Consider the following 21,594-nt stretch of genomic DNA (forward strand, 5'->3'; position numbering starts at 1 on the left):
CACACACTGTACTGATTTCCGTACGTGCTGAAAAATATGAATTACACTAGGGCAAGCCCCAGGATAAAAACCCTCAATATTACAATATGACCTCATGTTACTATAAGGGGTTACATCACTTCTTAGCTTGTATACTGCATTTTCAAATAGATGTACTGAAGAAATTACTCGGATCCTGTGTAATATTTATTTAATCCATAAGGGGACATTCAGCACGGGGTGTCTCCAAATATGTCAAATTGTGCTCATTATGCCAAATGTTATGGTCATTATGGTGAATCAGTTGCTAACTACATTGAACTTTACAGACATGACTGGTGCACTTCTGTCTGATTACACAAAGAAGCCCTATATTTTTCCAACATTATTTCATTCTCAACATATCCTCAGGCCTGCTTTGCATATTGGCCATTAGTAGCTGCATTTGTTTGCAAATATGAATATCTCATTGTCAGGAAAGTTTTCAGGGTGACCCATTTTTGATAGCAGACAACCACCAGTGACCAGTCCCTCATTCCTCAGAGCTTCATTAATGAATTAGGTGCAGTTTATTTGAAAATTCTATGAAAATCAAATAGGAATAGACCATGTATTTCAAACTCTCTGTCCAGGAATAGGTCATGATAACACTATCCCTCATTTAGCCTGACCATTTTGACCATTTACAACAATTCTTAATTACAGATTCATTCATAGTCCACCTCTTCAGACCAAAAACCCATTTTGCCAACACCTAAAATATTCCGGGAAACTGCTGAAGGAAGCACCCTCCCACGCCACTTTAGAGCAGTGAATTAAAACACAGGGTCAATTTACAGTCTCTTCAGTCAGGACTCAGACCAGGCGTGCTGTTGTGGAGAAGAGAGCTGTGGGTTTGTGATTAAGAGGACTGCATTTTTTGATCAGATCGGAGATTAAAGTCATTCAGAGAGAAGGGGACGAGTGGAGATTTATCTCTTTTTAATGATGCCCTACCTGTAATCTCCTCTTCCGCAGTGGCTCCAGACACTATCTATCTGTCTCTCCTGCAGAGGGAAGAATTAGGAGGACTCTGGCTTGTAAATGACTGAAGCAAGTCAGTCATCTTAAGCTGCGTAGCCGGCCTAGCATAGGAGCTAATCTGTATTTTAATAGATGCGACAAGCACCAAGAAGCTGGCACCCAGCCGCAAGTTAATTGGCAGACACGGGTGTAGCGGGATGCTTGTTTTGAAGGCAGCAGCTTGGCTAGCACGGATTAACAGCTCGGCTTGTGTTCTGCTCCAAACTAATGGTGGTTAGCTTTATTCGTTGGTATGCTATTGTGTTGTAATGGGACTCTGTTGGCAACCACCCAAACCCTGCTGTCCCTACAAAGCTGTGAACAGCAACATAGTCTGCAAAAAATTGCAATAACTGACAACACCGATGCTGAATATTTTATAGTAATGAGATTTGCGATGACAGTTTAAAATGGTTAATTATTCTATTGAGGGACTGGAGCCCTGTCCAGGGTCTGTTTCTGTAACTAGAGTTGTAAAGATTAAGATGGGCCTCTCTCACACTGGTAGGGTTGGATGGCCCTCCCACAGTGATATTAAGGGTATCAGCCTAGTGAATATCAGGGGTAAATCATCAGTGATGTGAGGGATACCAACCCAGATTTGTAAGTAGGGATTCACCAATGCAACTTTTTTTTAATGCTGTTGCATTACTGTTGTGATGTGAATGGCTGAACATTAATGGATGGTCCATCACAGTTTGAGCTCTGACTCACAGTGTGAAACATGCCTGTCATTATTTACACTTCTCTCACATTGATCTAAAAATATATTGTTACAACCTGTAAACATTTGAAAAGTACACATCAAGGTGTCTGGGATTCTGTGGGGCAGTGTGATGCAAGGGTAAACAGAGTGGGACGTGTTTGGTTTTAGTATGGTTGAGTGTATATGGCTGAAAACCAGTATGTAGGTAGTTGGATTAGTTCTGGAATATCAGAGTCTGTATTATGGACTGTGTGATGAGAACATTCACATATCAACTAATTCTGATTGCCACAATGCACAGGACTACCTGCTTCATAGTATCTGTGCTCACTATAGCCAGTTCTGATACTTTGTGTAAGTGCCAGTGTTGGTGCAACCCTAGTTTTAAGGTGCACCAACCCAGTGATAGAGGGACACAACCCTAGTGATGTGAGGCTAGCACCCCGGTGATGTAAGGAATACGACTACAGTAATGCCAAGGTATCAGTGCATCAAATTAATTGGCTCGAGTGATATCAGAGGCACGATCACAGTGATGTGAGTAGTGCCACCCCATGGATGTGGGGGGTACCATCCTATACCGATAAGAGGGTACTCCCACAGGGGCGGTGTAGTACCTTCTTTTCCAACAGAGTCCTCTTGTTCCATGGATTAATTAAAGGTAACCTCGTAAGGCAGAGCGGCTGCAAGTGCGAGACTCTGATGGATGTTATTAAAGGCTCACTCCAATGCGTTTTACGTGACTGGGTGGCTCAGGCACCAGAAGAGAATTAGCATATTTGAATAATGGCTGTGTACTTTAAATCCCTGAACTTGAAGAAAGGGAGAGAAGCCGGTCTGACAGGCACCTTTATCTACAAGTACCAGCAACAATAATGCAGTGCCCAGTCCACTCACATTTTATGCAAAATAGTTTCCAGGAAATGCCCAGAGACCTTTTATGAGCTCAGAGAGTCAGGACCTCAGGTTTTATGAAGGTGTTTATTAAGTACAGTATTCCCGTCAACACAGTCAGGCACTGGGTGTCACAGAGACCACAGGGAGTGTGCCCCCTGTTGGCACCACCAACACCAGCAGCCATATATACTAAACATTATATGCACGTGTTTGTATTTACTAAACCTAGTAAATATAGATTACACTGTAAGTGTTACCAGCAGTATCCCCACTCCCTCTCTCTCTCTCTCTCACACACAATCCCAGCCTGTCTCCATGACAACAAGATCTTTCTCAGCCTAAGGGATACACTTGTGCAGGCTGTGGGACTAAACACAGAAATAGGTCAGTGCCGAAACCCTGTAGTTCTCCTCAGTGTGATCAGGGGGCCACACACAGCAGCCACACACAATAACCTGAGAACAATGACCTCCCAACAATGAGGTCTGCACTAGGCTGGATGAAGTTGGACAGGTATTCCACTCCTTCAGGTAATAAACATTTCACAGCTTTATTTTTTATATACCTGATACTAAGGTATCACTCTCCAGTATACAGAATACAAGCAAATGTGTGTAGACATACTTTATTTTATTTAGCCATCGTTACCATTGTTGACATGTTCTGAAACCAGGGCACATGATGTTAAAGCAACCCTGTTCACTATCTGGTGTTGGCTAGAGGGTATGGTACTGAGAAGCACTGGAAGTTCTTTCCCTGTTGGGGACCCTGAATATCAGTATTTGACTTCATCAATATTTATGATGCAGAATATATTCAGATCTTTATTGCAATGTGCCCAAATCTGAAGAGTAGAAATTGTTACTTCAGCAAAGGGGCACTTGTAGGGGCTAATCTAGTTTTGGATAACCAGCATTCTGCAAGCAATTAGGATAAATAAACAGACAAAACATATAGTTTTCCTAAAATGTATAGGGCTAGAGAACTCAAGGATCTACTGTTTTAGCCTATAATAGATATGGAATATTGTTTTGCTCTAATGTCTTCATATCTATAAAATGTTCTTCACAATGACAAATGTCATTGACAGGAATGGCTCCCTAAAAAACTGACCATTAAACACTGTCCTTCAGCAAACTGAAAGTGGCTCTGCAGGAGTGTTTAATACAGACTTTCTCAGAAATGTATTAATTTACAGTAGGATTGTGAAAATAACAGATCTTTCAGTAAAAACATTGATGGAAGGACAGGTCTCATTCTTAATTAGTGATACCATATTAATTATTGTGAGAATGGATGGATGGACTGCCTGGTGATTGTGAAATGCACAACCCTTGCATGCTGGACCACATATTATTTTTTAAATATAACATCAATAAAATAAATCAGTGACATTTAATGACTATGGGAGTGCTTCATCCGTTAAGTTCTATTAATATGAATCATGCTTCAGTCCAGTTCTCTATTAAAACTACATGTTCCCACAATCCCAGAAACTCAGTATACTAAGTATATGTACAGAAATGTTCAGAACTGTAAAGCTTTCATAATCAAAGTGGTGCTCATACCCCACACCTGATGTTTCAGCTTTGCTTTATGGCACACAAGAGAGCAACAATCTGCCTGTGACTTAAAGAAGCACAAATAGCAGAAAGTACCAAACCAAAACATATTTACAACCGGGACCCAAGCTATTACCATTACTGAGGTGAAGCAAGGGCACAGCCGAAGGATGGTCAGTGTAGTGATGAGAGAGCATCCGGGGCTGCTGACCTCTCCAGCTGGAGGGCAAGGTCTCAGCCTAGTTTTACAAGGACTTGACTTTTAAGTTTTCTAAGTTCTCAAACTAATAATATCCACCAGTCAGCAGCTGAAGGTCATGCCAATAGATTGACCACCTCGAGTGGGACTGAACCCTGCTTTCCAAGGTTGGTAGGTAAAGATTTATGAGGTAAAGCCACCAGCTAGGGGCGTAGGTCCAAGTAAACACCTGAGCTACGCTCTAAATACTTTACAGGGTGATAACATATATATCAAGGGGTTGATTTTTTTTACCTTGTTGATAAAAAATAGTACAAAAATATGAATACAGTAATCCCTCGCTACTTCGTGGTTCTTCTTTCGCGGATTCGCCACTTTGCGGTTTTATTCAAGGAGGCTTATGGTCGCTATATAGTGGATATTGTGGGAAAATCTAGGAAAACCGTGAAAGATGAATAGCCAAAATAATTTTTTAAATTATTTACCTGTATTAGACTAGGCCTGTAGGTGACAAAATATATCATTTACAAGTATTTCTTACGTACAGGACATGTATTGTTCATGTCCACATCCAAGTGAAATTTACTTACGCTAAATCACAGCTTAGGAATTACTCTATTAAAGAAACTGGTGGGATATCACATGTAGTTCCAGCTGAAAAACATTATAGAATGACTGTTGAATGCAAAGAGTGGGTTGTTAACAGCACAGGGAGGGTTTTAAAAGTCCAAATACTCATTAAATACATTTAAAATATATCTTTCCTCTACTTCGCGAAAATTTGTTTTTTTGCCCGTGGTCTTGGAACGCATCCCCAGCAAACAAAAATGAGGGATCACTGTATACCCAACATCCTAACACAGAAGTAAATGCTAGGAAAGAAAGAATACTTTATTCTACTATTTTCCTTTTGTTTAAATAGCAGCAGGAGTCATTAAGATTGTAGATTTACCTTGAGGTCCAAAAAGGCATTTACTCAAGATACTATCTTAATAAAAGACACAACAGACTCCAAACTAGATCTGAACCAAGGGACAGGTCTGCTTTTATAGAGCTCAGATCCGCTGGTGCCAGCTGCTATTGATTCCCCAGGAGACTGCTCATTAATTCCCTCTGGTGGCAAGCAAAAACTTATGGTTTCCTCAATGGGGATAATGACCTCTTTCAAGGTCAGAAGCTTCTCGGTTCAAACCCTGATGAAAGCAAAGATGTCAGGTAAAGTGTTCATAGTGTTGGTGAGGTCAGTGAAGTGAACCATGCTTTTGACCCGTGAAGTCTCCTGAACTCAAAACTCTTTCCATCTTTAAGTTTCATAAATCACTCACACTCTTCCTGGCTCCGCCTCTCTCTCTGATCCATCAGTTTCCTGCAGGTGCTGATAGGCCGGACCAGAATCTCTCGTTCCTCCAATAGGATTCAAGCGTCCCCTGGGGATGGGCGGAGTTCTACGAGCTGAGAGACGAAGAGCTGAGCGACTGTTTTTCTGTTCAGCGGTGTATGAGACAGAGTCACTCCTAGAAACAGCACAAAAAATGTATTCAATTTTAGTAAGCCTTACATTCTGAACAAAATTTTTTACTGTTTACTAAATACTTGATTTAACAAATCCATACAATGAAGGAGAATCCTTGCTCACAACACATCTACAAGATTAAAAGCTTGAAATAATACAGTCCTTAGATACATATTGGTATTATATATTTCATACACATTTTTGAATCCAGGGAAACAGGTCTTTCTTTAAGTGAAATAAGTAGAAATTCATGTTCAAACTAGGCAGCAATGGCAAATTAGAAACTTTTCTGGATGAATTTGAAGCAAAGTTTGTTTAAAATATTTACAAACCTTTAAATCACAAAAGTGATTACAAACTTTTTGTAAAATTAGTTTTGCTCTAAGGTTTTGTCACTTCAGGTCATTTAAATGTAACTACATGACCACCAAGACTAACATATATGTATTAAACAAACAAACAAACAAACAAACACCATTGACTACATTTAAAGACATCACGACATGAAAAAGGAGAAAAAAAGACTCTTCCAAAAACATAAAATGAATAAATAATTTGTTCTTTGATAAAGTATGTCTGGGCAGTCACCATCTGCTACATTTGACCAACATTAGAATGCTTCACTGCTGCTGTATCCACACACATAAGGCCCACATTCTCCACTCAATTACACCAGTTTTCTTTATAACTCTCTCTTTTCCTTCTCTCTCTCTCTCTCTCTCTCTCTTTCTCTCTCTCTCTCTCTTTCTTTCTTCTCACCTCTCCTTCTCTCTTTTCCGCAGCTCTTTTTACCCCCCCACCCTCCAACACACACACACCCTCTCTCTATGGCAGGTGTGTTTTTATGAAAACATAGCTCTTATATTGACACACACTCAACACAGAAAGGGGCTTGAAAGGCACTTAAGTGGAGAGAGCTTCCGTCCCTCTTTTCTGCCTGATCCGTTTCCTAAACACTTCTCTAGAGCTGCCACCAGTATTTGATGAAATTGGATCAATTTTGTAATTAAGCAATTCAGAAAGCTTTACAATTATTTAAATAACCAGAATAGTGCTTTAAAAGCCGAAAAAAAGTAGTTTCTATTTGTTAAATGCTGTTCCCTCTGTCCACATTTCAACCTCGTCATTTGGATAAAATTTTTGTATCTTTTCTGATTTTTCTGTTTTTGTAGCCACTCAGTAATGGTCTAAACTTGGATAATTCTGTTCAATTCAATTCAATTCAGCCATTCAGTCATCATCTGTAAGCACTTCATCTTGATCAGGGCCATAGTGGGCCCAGAGCCTACCTGGATTTACTGGGTGCACGGAAGGAACACACCTTGAACAGGGTGCCAGCCCAATGCAGGAACTCACAGACAGTGGACAACTTCAAATAGCCAGACTGCCTACCAACACGTGTGTTTGGAATATGGGCTGAAACAATAGCAGCCGAAGACACAAGGAGAACACACAATGCCCAATATTTGGTCCCACAATATGTAAATCTTTATATTTTATGGGTCAATTCGGCTAATGGTGTGTGAGTGTTCACTAGCATGGATGTGTTAAACGTGGATGCACAATTTCATTATTTTCGTTGCAATATCAGTTAAATGACATATACGTTTTTGCTTTTTATCTTCATAGAATATGAGCATTTAAATATATATATATATATATATATATATATATATATATATATATATATATATATATATATATATATTTTTTTTTTTTTTTTTACATTCTATTATCAAAAATCAGCTATAATCTTTATATTCATGTTTGTTTATCTGACTTTGCCCAAAGAAAGTAGCGTAAATAACAGAATAAAGTCACAGAGAGATTAAGTGTGTTATCTGAAGAGAGACAAATGGAAAAAAGACACTCTCCAATGAAAATGATGCATTCAGGCTTAAAATAATTTAAATTATATATATATATATATATATATATATATTTTTTTTTTTTTTTTTTTTTTTTTTTTCTGTCAAAGAGACCCACAGAGAGGTAATTCGCTCCGTATCTAAATCCTTCCTAAGCCCAGACAAGTGCAATCACTCAGAATATGATGATCCTTTTGAAGACAGAAGCGATGGGAGAAGGAGGGCTGCAGCAAAAGCAGCTGCCAATGAATTGTGAACGGTCATGAATAGAAGACAGAATGAATACAAACACTGCTGTGAACAAAAGCAGAAAGAGAAGAGATTTTTGGGGGGCTCAGGCTTTTAAACCCGGATTAAATCAGGCAGAAACAAATAACTTTTTGGCTTTGCTTCACTAACCACCTTTAACAAATTTACTGTCAGGTTTGAGGACATAAAGCTTTTGAAAACAAATGGGCATGTTGCTGGTGTCAGGATAAATCTTTTAAACCTCATTTGAAACTGATGAATTGTCAGTGTTATATGGCCAGTATTATAAGACTCATATAAATGGCCTGAAATTGCTTTAAATAAAATCTGTATATATATATATATATATATATATATATATATATATATATATATATATATATATATATATATATATATATATATATATATATATATATATTTAAATTGAATTACGTGACATTAGTGATACAACATCCACAAATCACCAAATATTAATATGTATACCAGAGAAGATATTTCAAACACACACACACATACCTAAAAGTTATTAAAGTAAAAAATATATATATTCATTCATTCATTATCTGTAACCCTTATCCAGTTCAGGGTTGTGGGGGGTCCAGAGCCTACCTGGAATCATTGGGCACAAGGCAGGAATACACCCTGGAGGGGGCGCCAGTCCTTCACAGGGCAACACCCACACATTTGAGTCTCCAATCCACCTACCAATATGTGTTTTTGGAAACTGGAGCACCCAGAGGAAACCCACGCAGACACAGGGAGAACACAGCACACTCCTCACAGACAGTCACCCGGAGAAAACCCAAGCAGACACAGGGAGAACTCACAACACTCCTCACAGACAGTCACCCGGAGGAAACCCACGCAGACACAGGGAGAACACACCACACTCCTCACAGACAGTCACCCGGAGGAAACCCACGCAGACACAGGGAGAACACACCACACTCCTCACAGACAGTCACCCGGAGAAAACCCACACAGACAGAGGGAGAACACACCACACTCCTCACAGACAGTCACCCGGAGTGGGACTCAAACCCACAACCTCCAGGTCCCTGGAGCAGCCTGCGCCACCGTGCCGCCCATATATATATATATATATATATATATATATATATATATATATATATATATATAGTTTATAACATTTTTGAGAGTTACTTCACTGTTACTTTACATGTATTTAGGCCAGATGTTGAGTCAACATGTGTGCATAAGGAATGCAGGTAGAAACATTACACTGCTGATCAGAGCTTTCGTTGGTGTTCGTGGTTTGTTTCTAAAGGTTGCGTGGATGCATTATGTCAGACATAAAAAGATGTTGGCTAAATTAAGCGCATATCTGGGTTTGACTTTTTGAATTTGCTATGCTTCACAGCTCTGATCAGCTCAGTGAAACGAATCAAAGCTGAAGGGAAGGGATGATGGGGGAAAATAGAAGAATAATATCTGTTTCATGGCCCAAAGCAAAGCATTTTCAAAACACGAGCCTTACAGACATTCAGACAACAACACCTTTTCACTTTAACCTTAAACGACCCATTGTCCTTCTACGTTTCAGTGAATATTTCATCCTCAGAGTTAGTTTTCAGAGCTTTCTGAGTCCAACTTTGTTATACTGTTGCTTTATACATGAACTTATTTTTCCTGCTGCAGCATTTGCCAGTTGCACCCTGTGCTCACTGTGGGCTGAGGCAAGGAAGGGGGAAACCACCACCCACCCCACCCTACCCCACCCTACCCCACCCCAGCCCAGCCGAACAAAGGTTGAGCTTGAGCTGGAAGGGGGCAAGGAGCAGGAAGGTGAGGCGAGAAGGGTGGTGTTATACGGTGTGTAATAATAGAGAGATGGAGTATTGGTGAGTATTCTTCTACCAAACGTTATTTCATTGCTCCAAATAATTTCAAATCATAACCAATCATAAAATTGAATTGTACCAACTATCATAGTTGTTCCAAGTGAGGCTTTCAGGGGTAAAAAATAAAGCCCCTTGAACCCACTAGCATTCTTATTCTCACATCCTCACAGACATATTCCGAAACAGTCTAAAGCCTTCCCAGAAAAAAAGTAGAAACGTTCACTGCAGCAAAGCGGAACATGCTTCTTAATATTTCCCAGGGTTTTAGATCAAATGCTAATGAGCAGAGATGCTCCTATATGGTTTCCTGGGACTAACAGAAATGTAGATTATTTTAATGGTTTAAGAATGATTTTAAAAGAGCTTGGGTTCTGCAAAACAAGCCTCCACTGTGTGTGGAAGTGGGTAATCTAATCTATTAACACACAACTGATTTGGATTCAGCAGTGGGCCGGTAAATGAGATTGCATATGGTCAGAGTTATTCCGGTTTATCTCGATCCCTTGCTCCTGTGCTTCGTGTCACCGTGGCCAACAGAAATTCCTATTAACGTGTTTATCACCAATTACAATTACTATCATTCTTTTTAGCGTTCAATAAAAGTGCAATTATCACACTCTGCACTGCCATGAAGATAATTTAATTTCCTTCACCAATGCCTCTCGACACGTTACAGTGAGACTGTATTGTGCTGGTGTTTTTTTTTTTGGCGTATCATTACAATAGCCATTATCATCACACCAGGCCATAGATTGTCTGCTGATGGGTTCTTAACAACTTACACCCAGGATAAAACAACAATGGACAGGCTGGTGGACTAGTGGTCAAATTATGGGGCTTTTAACCACAAGGTCAGTGGTTTAAATCTCAGAACTGATAAGAAACTTCTTTTTGGATTCTGAGCAACTTTTCACATATGGACAGTGCCTCCATGGGAGCACATGCAGTAGTGAAAACAGAAGACATATTATTTCAATATATTCTATAAAATTACATAATCAGGGTGCTTTTTCCAGTGGGTTCTCTCACACAGCAGCTTTACAGAATCCTGGGTCCGACCCCCAACTAAAGGCTTCAGATGCCACAACTTCCCTCAGGAAAAAGAACAACAACCGTTTAAAAGGGGAAGTGAGCTATTCAGGCTCCTGCCCACTCAAACTGTCTGTCATGTACCCACACAAGAATCACAGAGAGGGTGCTATAAACTGTTTTGGAGGAAGATGGCCAAACTGATCACACGCAAACTGACCTGTGGTGTCTTCCTGTTGACGAACTTCTTGACTGGGCAGACCCTGCAGAGTTTGAAGCAAAACTGGACTCGTGGACAGCACCTTCATGTGGCGGGGAGGACCTTGTGCTTTTACAATACTGTAAACAAAACGACAAACACATTACTAAATCATTCTTCCACATGTACATTCACAGGCTACTTTAGTAGAAGCTTCTTTTGACTGGAAACTCAAAATGTGTTTGTCTATATACTAGAGAATTGAAAACTGGTTGATTGAAGATTAAAGCAGGGCTTCGAGTAAGTGTCAAATAAATATTGACTCTCTGTGCTGTTGTTGACAGTGGCATGATACCGGGTTGTATTAACACACTTAAAAATTGGGACTCATTCTGCATTTATTTCTCCTCAGAATAAGACGTCATAAAAGAAGTGTCCTGTTGTCACCACTGGAGGCGCACTCACATACACATCAGTACAGAAACCTTGTAGGTACCACTGTTTGTGTTTGAAGACTGGCCTTCTATGATTGGCCAATAATTATGGGGCATTTTTAATTTTAAATACGAACCCTCATCCGGAGATCACCCATTAGATCCCCAGTGATACCACGGCCATCTGGGGCCATGAGTTAAATGAAGCAAAATTGTGCTGTGTCCACAAAGGTGTTTTATTGCCTACATAGTGCACTATTTTGGGGTACCACAATTTGTAGAATTGTCTGAAAACATATTCACTCAATCCTAGGAAATAGTGAATAGTGACCCGTTTCAGACACAGCATAGCGCTCCTTCTTTGGGTGTGTAAGATGGCAGTCACCCATTATCACCATATCATTTTGGTAGCTGTTTTGGATGTCTATTTGCTGGACTACGAGCTCCTCTACAAGTGTGTTGAACCATCCAGTTTGAAAAGAAGCAGTAGTTGACTTTTTATTTTTTGAATGCTGCTAAGCATTGTAGCTGGAAACCAGTGGAAATTGAAGCACTTAGTTTATTTTGCCTTGCCTTTTGTTTCCGTGTTTTTCCCCATTCCTGATTTGTGTTTTTCTGCTGATATTTTGTCCTTTGTTTTATAATGAACTTCAATAAACCAAACACTTAGCCTCAAAACTGTCTTCCTCACACCATCTGACAACAATATACACATTATCCAATTTGTCATTATCATTGTTATTATTTTTAATGCTGTAACTGTTATTTCTGAGTGCAATTATTAAGATATTATTTCTGTGATTCTATCTTGGCTCTTATCGACTGGAGCTTCGTGTGTTATACTGAGTCAGTGTTATTTCACTGTGACTTTCCGTGTCACTGAGTGATTACTGCGCCTGACGTCTGATTAATTCAATTCATCTTTAATGCGTTGCGTTGTAAATGCATTGACATAATTGCAGGTTTTAATGATGTTGATTATAATAGAACATTGATTGAACAGAAACGCGGTGAGATTAAAGACGTGTGGAAACAGAAACACTCTCTTTTAATGAGGCTGTAAAATCAGTTTATTTATAGAGCTGTTTTAAAAGCACAGGTCGAGGTCCACTCAAACCAGTTGCACCTTTATATACCATACAACCTGAGAGTCAACCATATTAGGACAAGAGCTTACCTAACGTTTGTCCTGAAAACAAGTCAGATATTTTGCCATTTTGCTTCAACAAGAGAATCAAAGGAGGCTTGAATTTGGGACATTGCTGTGAGGATTTGTCGGGTTCATTACTCCAGAGAAAGCAGAGGGATTTACACCCATCTAGCCGAGGCTTGGCATTGGGCACTGAGGAACTTGCCAAAAAGTGTGCCAAATATATCTCCAATAATTATGACTATGGTTATATTTACGGACAGTTTTAAGATTAGAGAACAGGGTTTAGGACTCGGTTGCTGGTTCAATTCCCACGATTGGCATCATCAGATCTAATGGAAATCTGTTAGCATGCTAGACTTTAATGCTTTTCTCTGCTCTTGTGACTGAATCTGAGTGAATTATTCATACACAGAGGATATATGAGCTTCAGTAATCGTCTTATCTCACTTGTGTTTTGTTTTAGTGTGTAAGATTCTACAGAAACAAGCCACATATTCTTTTGTCATTCTCTCATTTTTCCCCTTGTTTACAGGGTAAATAATTTGATCCAGCTGTCCCTGCACTCTGAGAATGGAACAGATTCTTGGAGGATATTGTTTTAACAGGATTGTCTGCCTAAATTATTTCTCTGATTCGGATTAAAGTTTATTAAAATATAGCTCTCCTTGTGAAATGCTCAGTGAGTAATGTTTCCATGCGGTAGCAATGCTGAGGCCGAATCCTAACTGTCTGCCTACACCCTCCGTAGGGCACAGTGTTGGTCATAAAATAAGTCAGCTATAAAGTTCATGCTTCCCTGTCAAATTAGTGTCTACTTACTGTCTGGGTGCAGTATTATAATTTTTATTATCTGTGATGTGAACTATGAAGAGAATATGGCCCTATTTGAGATGCATCCCAAGGCCATCTACTGACTGACACAGAGGAACAGAGCTTTGTTTACAAACATGATATGGACAAATGTATCAGGACTCCATACTTATATTTCTTTCATTTTAATGTATAAAGACACTGCAAGTGTTGAAAATAAACAGTTTTTATTTCAGCTGTGTGTTTGAGTAATGAGTAGGTTCCCAATATGACGGCTACTCAACAAAGTGATATCACCTGCAACACTAGCTATAAACTGTTTATTACATCACAGCCAGGCATCAAAACAAATACCTGTAATATATAACAATGTAGTAGGAATGCAAATATGTGAAGGTATAGGTCCGAAATCTTGACCCTCTCCATTACTCTGTCCAGTGCAAATATTCACTCTCACAAAAAAAAAAAAGAGGTTACACAAGGTGTTACAAACGCAGCTCTGATGTTTTAGAGAGACTGTTATGCTTCAGAAGGGCAAGACAGTACCCTTTTAGTGGCCAGATTTAAACAATCTGGCTGAAAGTAGGACTGGCCACTACCGTTTTAGCTGGTCACCTTTAGGTCAGGGTTTTATGATGTGTATGAGCTGTGCTTGAGAAGACATATTCCTTTCGACAAAAACTCTGCGAGTGTTTTGGAAGATCGGAAGTGAGCTGTCTTAATGGACACAGCCTGGGACACTGCAGGCAGACTGGACGGTAATTGCTTTAAAATCAGCAGCGTATCATTTGTGCTGACCTGCACTGACCCTTGGGCAAAAGTAGCCTTGTAGGAGGGATGGCTTGCAGTTTTAAATTAGCAGTGTATTCACATGTGATGGGAGCAACTGTTATACTCCCACTTGGCAATTTATTAGAAACACCACCCATGTACTTCCAATATATGGCCACTTTAATAGAAACACCTGCCTTGCACTTCACAACACTAACCACTTTATTAGAAACAACTTTGTCTTTCGTCACCTCACTGGCCAAGGAGTTAGACACCTTGTGCTTCCTGGCACTGCCCACTTAAAAAAAAAAAAAAAAAGAAAAATCTGTTTCACAGATCCAGTATATGTACAGGGTGGGCCATTTATATGGATACACCTTAATAAAATGGGAATGGTTGGTGATATTAACTTCCTGTTTGTGGCACGTTAGTATATGGGAGGGGGGAAACTTTTCAAGATGGGTGGTGACCATGGTGGCCATTTTGAAGTCAGCCATTTTGGATCCAACTTTTGTTTTTCAATGGGAAGAGGGTCATGTGACACATCAAACTTATTGGGAATTTTCAAAAGAAAGCTGTAGACAATTCCAGCTCATTCTGTTCATACATCAATATATTCATCAATTCAGCCATCATTCCATGTGTACAGTCCACCCCAAAAAAGTTGCAGTTTTACAAGATTTCTAGCCACTTTCACCATACATCACCAGAAGTGGATTTCCGTGCTATTTTAATCTGGAGCCTTCTTTCTAGACACTGCTCTGTCACAACTGTAAGAGTCAAGTGAGCTTGTTTACAACAATGTAGCAATGTTCCATTTTTCAAGTTGGCCATGAGTGTCACTTTGGTAAATCATTTGTCTTGTCACTGATCAGAAGCCGTTTCTTATTGATTGAGGCGTTAGGTTTGACTTCTAGACATTTGATGTATGGCACACGTGGTAGCACTCTTCCTCTTTCACCTTCACTGGTACATGGTGGTTAATGTCAATAGAAAAAAGAAATAATTTGTCATAGGGAAAAACAATAAATGTCCTGGGAGTCTTCATTTGATTTCTATAGCAAGAAAAACTGGAGCCTGCTTGTCACTGGAGCAGTTTTGATTGGTCGGCTTGGCATTTGCGAGTCTCCTGACAGAGAGTGTGTGATTGCTTGTGAGATTAAGCATCCCTGACTCACTGAGTTTGACTGACATTCAAATTACAGCTGTGTTTGCCATGCAAATAAGCCAGAATGGCTGGCATGAGATGGATCTGTCCACCGAAGCTATTGGGCAGGTGATAAATGGGAACAAAGCCCTCCCAGGGGAGGAGGGTGAGCAAGTGAGTGAGTGAGTGAACAGGCCTCTGTCCCAGAACTGCTCTCGGGGGACCGCCATCAGTGCCACCATGAACATGTAGCTATTCCAAACCAGGAATACAGGACTTGGAAGTGCTTAAAGGAATTGTCTAGCATCTCTATCCATGGGTTGCGGCTCCACTTCACTGTGTATAACAGCCTTCATATTGACTACTTACTCTTTACTCATAAACACACAATGCAAAGGTTGTTTTTTTCAACTCTTTTAGTCCATATATATATATATATATATACATCTGCCCACACCACTATGCTATGAGCTCTGGTGTGGGTTCTTGTCAGGTTCTTAATTATTCAGTAATGCACACAAAGTTACAGGTGCTGATAGCTCCACCTACTGGAGCAACTTCAACCTGCTAAACATCCGTCAATGAGTGTGGGAGCAAATGAGAAATTTCTAAAGTGATGCTGTGGCTGAGATGATCATTCAAATACTCACATTTTGTAGCTGGAGGCCAGAGTGAGGCCTGAGGCCAGATTTGCATGGCAAGCCAGAGGAGCTGAGGCTGTAGTTCTTGAGACTGCGACTTTCTTTCAGATGAGCTTGGAGCTTTTCCCTGCGTCTCCTGTAGGGGGCAGAGCTTTGGTGAATTAATCTGGCAATTTATGAGCACATTTACCACTCCGAGTCTAACCCATAGTGCATATTTCACCTATAGAGCTATGCTCAGGGCACTCTGAGTTATTTTCCCAGGGTAATAAATTCATTACAGGTCTTTTCAGCTGGCACTAAGTCATGGCCCGATTCTGCGGTCAGCAGGCCGGTCAGTCATCTCATTCTATAAGTTGTTTTATTGAAATGGCACAGCTATTCTTCTCACCGTTCTGCTCCATAAGCACTGAGTGACAGCCATCTATTACTCCGGCCATGTTTGTCCAGCAGCGGGGCCAGACGGTCACTATCTGTGGCTTGGGTATGTGCTTTCAGGTAGAAAATTAAAAAGATTTGATCAGCGTTTAAAAGACCCAAGTCCAAACTGACATCAAATGGTCAGGCTAATAAGATGTAATATTTGGCTACTGCAGCAGGCTGTCTGAGTTTCTGTGGGCTGCTTTGAAGTTATCCACATGGCACATGGATAATGAAGTGGGCGGCTGATCGCACCGGCTGTGTGACATCTTTTTTGAAACAAACGCCACAAAGTCTCATCTTTCAGCTCCCCATGATGCTAACGAGTTCCATCCTTCAACTTGCTGTGTGTGTTTTTGTGAACTGGATTTGCTGTTTGAAGTAAAATATCTGAAATAATCAGAGCGCACATCTTCAAAACCCCCAGAATGTGGTTAGAACTAGTGATTAAATTTAGCACGATGAACTAACCAACAAGAACACACGTATCTCATATTTTGAACTAGCCAGTAATTTGAGAAAGTTATTTCAACAAATGACTGGCTCACAGTAGAGAACATTAGAGAAAAAATAGTTTCAACTCTCCCAATGAACATCTTGTAGCCCTCCAAGCTCTAGCCTTGGAGATAGTATGGTCTAAAAATTCACTTAATAAAATTACACATCTCATTTTCTGCTATAAATGCTAATAGCATATGAAGCTAGCAACTCATTTCTGGAATTCAAATGCTCCTTTTGTCCTGTTCAGTCTTGTCACTGTTATATGTAGCTAAATCACTTTTTACCTTCTATATGTGATTATGAGTCACTGCATGACTCCACCACTAGCAAGCGGCAGCAAGAACCAAGAAGCCACGCAAGCTCTTGTTTTCACTGTTTTTGCTTGGTTCTCTTATGTCTCTCATTTTTGACCATATTCACAGTTCTTGTAATTCTCCACTACACTCACCACACTTATCTGGCCTTATTTTGAGCTTGTTAGCCATTTGCATCCAGCTGAATCTTGGGTCAATTTGACCAATATCTGAATCACAATAGAAAAATGCTACAGGAGAAGTCACTTCAATTGGAGCAGCCATGCTGAACAAGAAGAATGGCTTCCTATGTCACAGAGAATCAGCTGTGCTAAGCCCACCAAAAATACATAATACAAAGCTATTTTTGAAGCAGAAACCAAGGCAGATTCTACTTCTCACAGGCACCGTGTTCTGCCCTTCATATCTTTACGTTTCTGGGCCATTCTTTGCTAGAGATTGTTAGAATACCTTTCAGATTCAGCCGTGTACCTGACATTTCTGAATCCCAAACGGATACTCACTTGTTCCGGCAGTAGAGAGCCATGCAGAGTGTTCCCAGGAAGCTGATTCCCATGGCGATGCATGTGATTGACAGCACTTGCCTCTTGTACACCTCCTTGCTCTCTGTTTAGGGTTGAAAACACAGGGAAAAAAAAGAAGGAACATTGTGATGAGCAATAGATGAATGGTTAATGGGGGAACAGTTTTTTAAGTTCTTTCGCTGGTGCATTATAACATTGACACAGAATATAAACCAAAGTTGTTTATTTACAATAGTAAAGTAATAAAAAAATACAAGTTTGAAAATCTGTGAAATGACATTCTGGTTCCAGCATCAACAAAATTCTGGGCTGTAATTGCACTGTTTGATTTCAAGCTTGTAGCCACTTTTGATTGGTCATAACAGGCCGACTATTTTAAACAATAAAATGTTCATAATGGCGAAGGAAGTCTTCTTTCAAGTTAGAAGCAGATATGATTAGAGCAGACTGGACATGTGAAGAAACAAAGAAGATGAGGTAGCATTGTTATGGTTGTATCGGCATGTTTGTCTCGTTTACAGTAACTCAGTATGGTTTCAATCGGCTCATGGTATTAATGTCCACATTTTAAATATATTTAAAGTTACATGGTGTCAAAAATAAATCTACTATCCTTTAAACCAACATTAGATTAATCAGATCTGGAATTATACAATAAGTACAGACAGTGTAACAAACAATGCTGCATTCATTATTCTGGTTTTACTTGTATAAATATTTGTGATTATATAGTAACTTAAAAATATTCTCCTTTGTGAAGACAAGAGTAAACATAATAATTAAAAAGTTAATTTAAACTGGGTCAGTTTCATTTACAGTAAAGCAGTACTTAAAATAGCAAAGCAAACCATGCTATTAAACATGCTAAACATGCTATTAATGGTTTATCATCTTAAAATTACAAATTTTCTGTCCAAGTACAACTAGGTCATTGTAAAATACAACCATGAACTGGCTTCAGAATGCTGATATCATTCCCTGAAATATGTTGAAGGCTTGCTGAGGAAAAAATACAACTTTATGAATGCTTAAGTGTGTTTAATTGCTAAAATGCAACTTTATGATCCGACACAATGCACCATGTCATTGCCAGAGAACGACGTCCTCAAATCAACGCAGTTGGAAATGGAGTCCTGAAAGGGGCTGATTAGAAAGAGTGGAGTAATGGATGTTTTTCCTCCATGGGGACTGGTGCCACTGGAGAAGACTTAAAGCCTTAATGGACACCATTAAGCATGAAAAATGGCAGCTGTCTCTTCTCATACCAACGAGTAAATCACACCCGGCTTCATGGCTATTAATAGGCAATCAATCAGATCACACTCAGGCACAACAGACTTTACAAGAGAGGTGCCACAAAACATCACATTCAGAATAAGACGCTGATGAATGGGCTGGGAAATTTGAGGCCAGAATTACGAGGCTTTGTTTTTATGGGAAGATCAGTAATTGTGGCTGTAATTGTGGCTTGGAGGCATAAAGGAAGCTTTAATCAACTTTATTGTAATTCAGATGAATCAGAGATAAAATTAATTAATTAAATCTAGTAAAACATTCAGACTACATGCAAATTTTGTTCAAGTAACTGAAAGAGGAATAAACTTCAGGTTATAATATGGCAGACACTTTTTACAGTATGTTTTAACAGTGCATGGGTGACATATATGTCCAAATATATATAGACACCCCTTTTAATGACTGAATTCAGTCATTTTTAGATTCACATGTTGTACACAGAAATGACCAGTCAGCATAGTTTCAACAGAAATTCATATGAATGTTTATTCAATAATAATAATAATAATAACAATAATAATAATAATAGATATAGAATCTCAAGGATACTGAGGCCTTTCCAGCATTAAAAATCAGCCCTAACTCATAACAGTTTACAGCACTGTTTCTGTAATTTGTTTTCAAAAACATAAGAGTCGGTTTGCACCACCAGTGCATAGTAGCTTACATTAGTGACTGCAAACTAACAAAATGTAACATAAATTAACAAAATAAAACCTAATCAGCACTGTCCCCCACTGCGCTTGTGCAAGACACCAAACCCACAACTGCTCCCCAGGAGTCTGGGATGGCTGCCTGCCGCTCTGGGTGTGTGTTAATAGCCACCGATGGGTTAAAAGAGGAAGACACATTTTGTTGTATGTTGTACAATGACAAATAATTGCACATTAATAATAATATTAATGAGTCATATCATAAATTATGTTATTAATATCTGGGCTGCTTCTTTTCATCATCAGTTTGATCACAGCTGGAGAGCCCAATACAAATGTGCACAGTTCATAAAATTCTCAATAAATTGTATGAAAAGAAATGAGATCATTTAGATCACAGGTGTCCAATTGTATCTGCATAGGGTTGACTTTAACGTTCTAACAAAGCTGGAGGACTCCTGACTAACAATGACTGATTAAACAAGTACACACAGGTGTTCTTCCGTTTGACTGATATGCAGATCTGCATTCATACAAATTCACCTGTGTTAAATTAACACTGAGACTATTACATTAACAGTGTTAATTTAACACTATTAGTGTTCATTTAACACTGGTGAATTAGCTGTGTATCATGTGCCTCTAGCATTGGGCTGTGAAGAAGAAAACCTGTGCTCTTTGGGATGAACTGGAGTGGTTGTAACACAGAACTAATCATTCAAAATCAAATCTTACATCATAACTCACTAATGATCTCTTGGCAGAATGCCATAAAATCCAAATCCTCACTGAAATGTTTGAAAATCAGAAACAGTTACTGCAATAAGGGGGATAGAATTCTCCAATAAAACCCTTGATTTCATTATATTGAATTTAGTTTAATTCTATCCCTTTTTTAGAGGAGTCATAATGCTTCAGGTCCAGAGGTTATGAATTAACCCCATGCTCTTCCCACAATGCACCTCTTCCCACAAATCAGCACCTCTTCTCCTCTTTCATGGCAAAAGCAATGTCTTAATAAGTGGAAATTGCAGAAATTGTAGGCAACAAATCTAATCTTTCTCCTGGCACCGTGCATCATTTTACCCAGCACTGTGTGGAAGGCCTATTTCTGGGTATATTTTTTTTTGTTACTCATTTTCAGTAATCTTATCAAGTGAAATCCGCAGACTCTATTAGCATGTCATTTTTTTCCTCCAGGCATTTATTTCTTATAATTTTATAAGTCTTTTCACAGTTCGGAGATGCTAGGAGTGCAAAATGTGATGAGAAATGATGAAGAAATAAAGCTGAAGAACATTAGGTGATTTATTTTAAATATAAAAACGAGCTTAAGAGAAAGCATTGAAATATAGAAGGAATAGATAAAGACTATCAATATTTTATAAAGCATTATTCCAGTGAGAGTGCCAAAAATGATCACAAACTTGACAAAAACTAGTGTATCCCAGTTATTCCTAACATTTTTACATTCTAATTCATTACAATTTTATAATCCCCTGGTAACATCCTGTCCACTGGTGGTGCTGTTTCACTAAATCCACACAAACTTTCTAAAGAAGGGCTGCAGAACATGTTCTGTATATTGTTCAAGAGCACAAGAACATACCAATGCCATTTTTAATCTTTTGAAGCTTTACATGTATGATTCAGTGTTAGGGACAGAGCTAGTGTTAGGGTTAGGTGTTGGTTATAGAATAGTTTAAGTACAAACCACTGCTATTTCCAAGTTTTAAAAGCTTTACAGTAAATGTTGGTTTAGAATTAAGTTTGAGGGGAAGGTTTAAGGTCATTTTTCATTA

At 39.1% G+C, this 21,594-nt stretch overlaps 1 protein-coding gene across 1 annotated transcript in view; it reads right to left on the reverse strand.

Moving 5' to 3' along the window:
• The window catches only part of LOC136705530 (pro-neuregulin-3, membrane-bound isoform), a gene marked incomplete at its 5' end in the record, with an annotated part of 467,573 nt that overhangs the window by 4,511 nt on the left and 441,468 nt on the right, over positions 1 to 21,594 (reverse strand). The window contains 4 exon segments of the mRNA XM_066679152.1: positions 5,731 to 5,919; positions 11,150 to 11,268; positions 16,094 to 16,220; positions 17,823 to 17,925. Of these exon segments, the coding sequence (XP_066535249.1) occupies positions 5,731 to 5,919; positions 11,150 to 11,268; positions 16,094 to 16,220; positions 17,823 to 17,925 (538 nt within the window).

Source organism: Hoplias malabaricus, chromosome 8, assembly GCF_029633855.1.
Source record: "Hoplias malabaricus isolate fHopMal1 chromosome 8, fHopMal1.hap1, whole genome shotgun sequence".
Taxonomy (NCBI): Eukaryota; Metazoa; Chordata; class Actinopteri; order Characiformes; family Erythrinidae; genus Hoplias; species Hoplias malabaricus.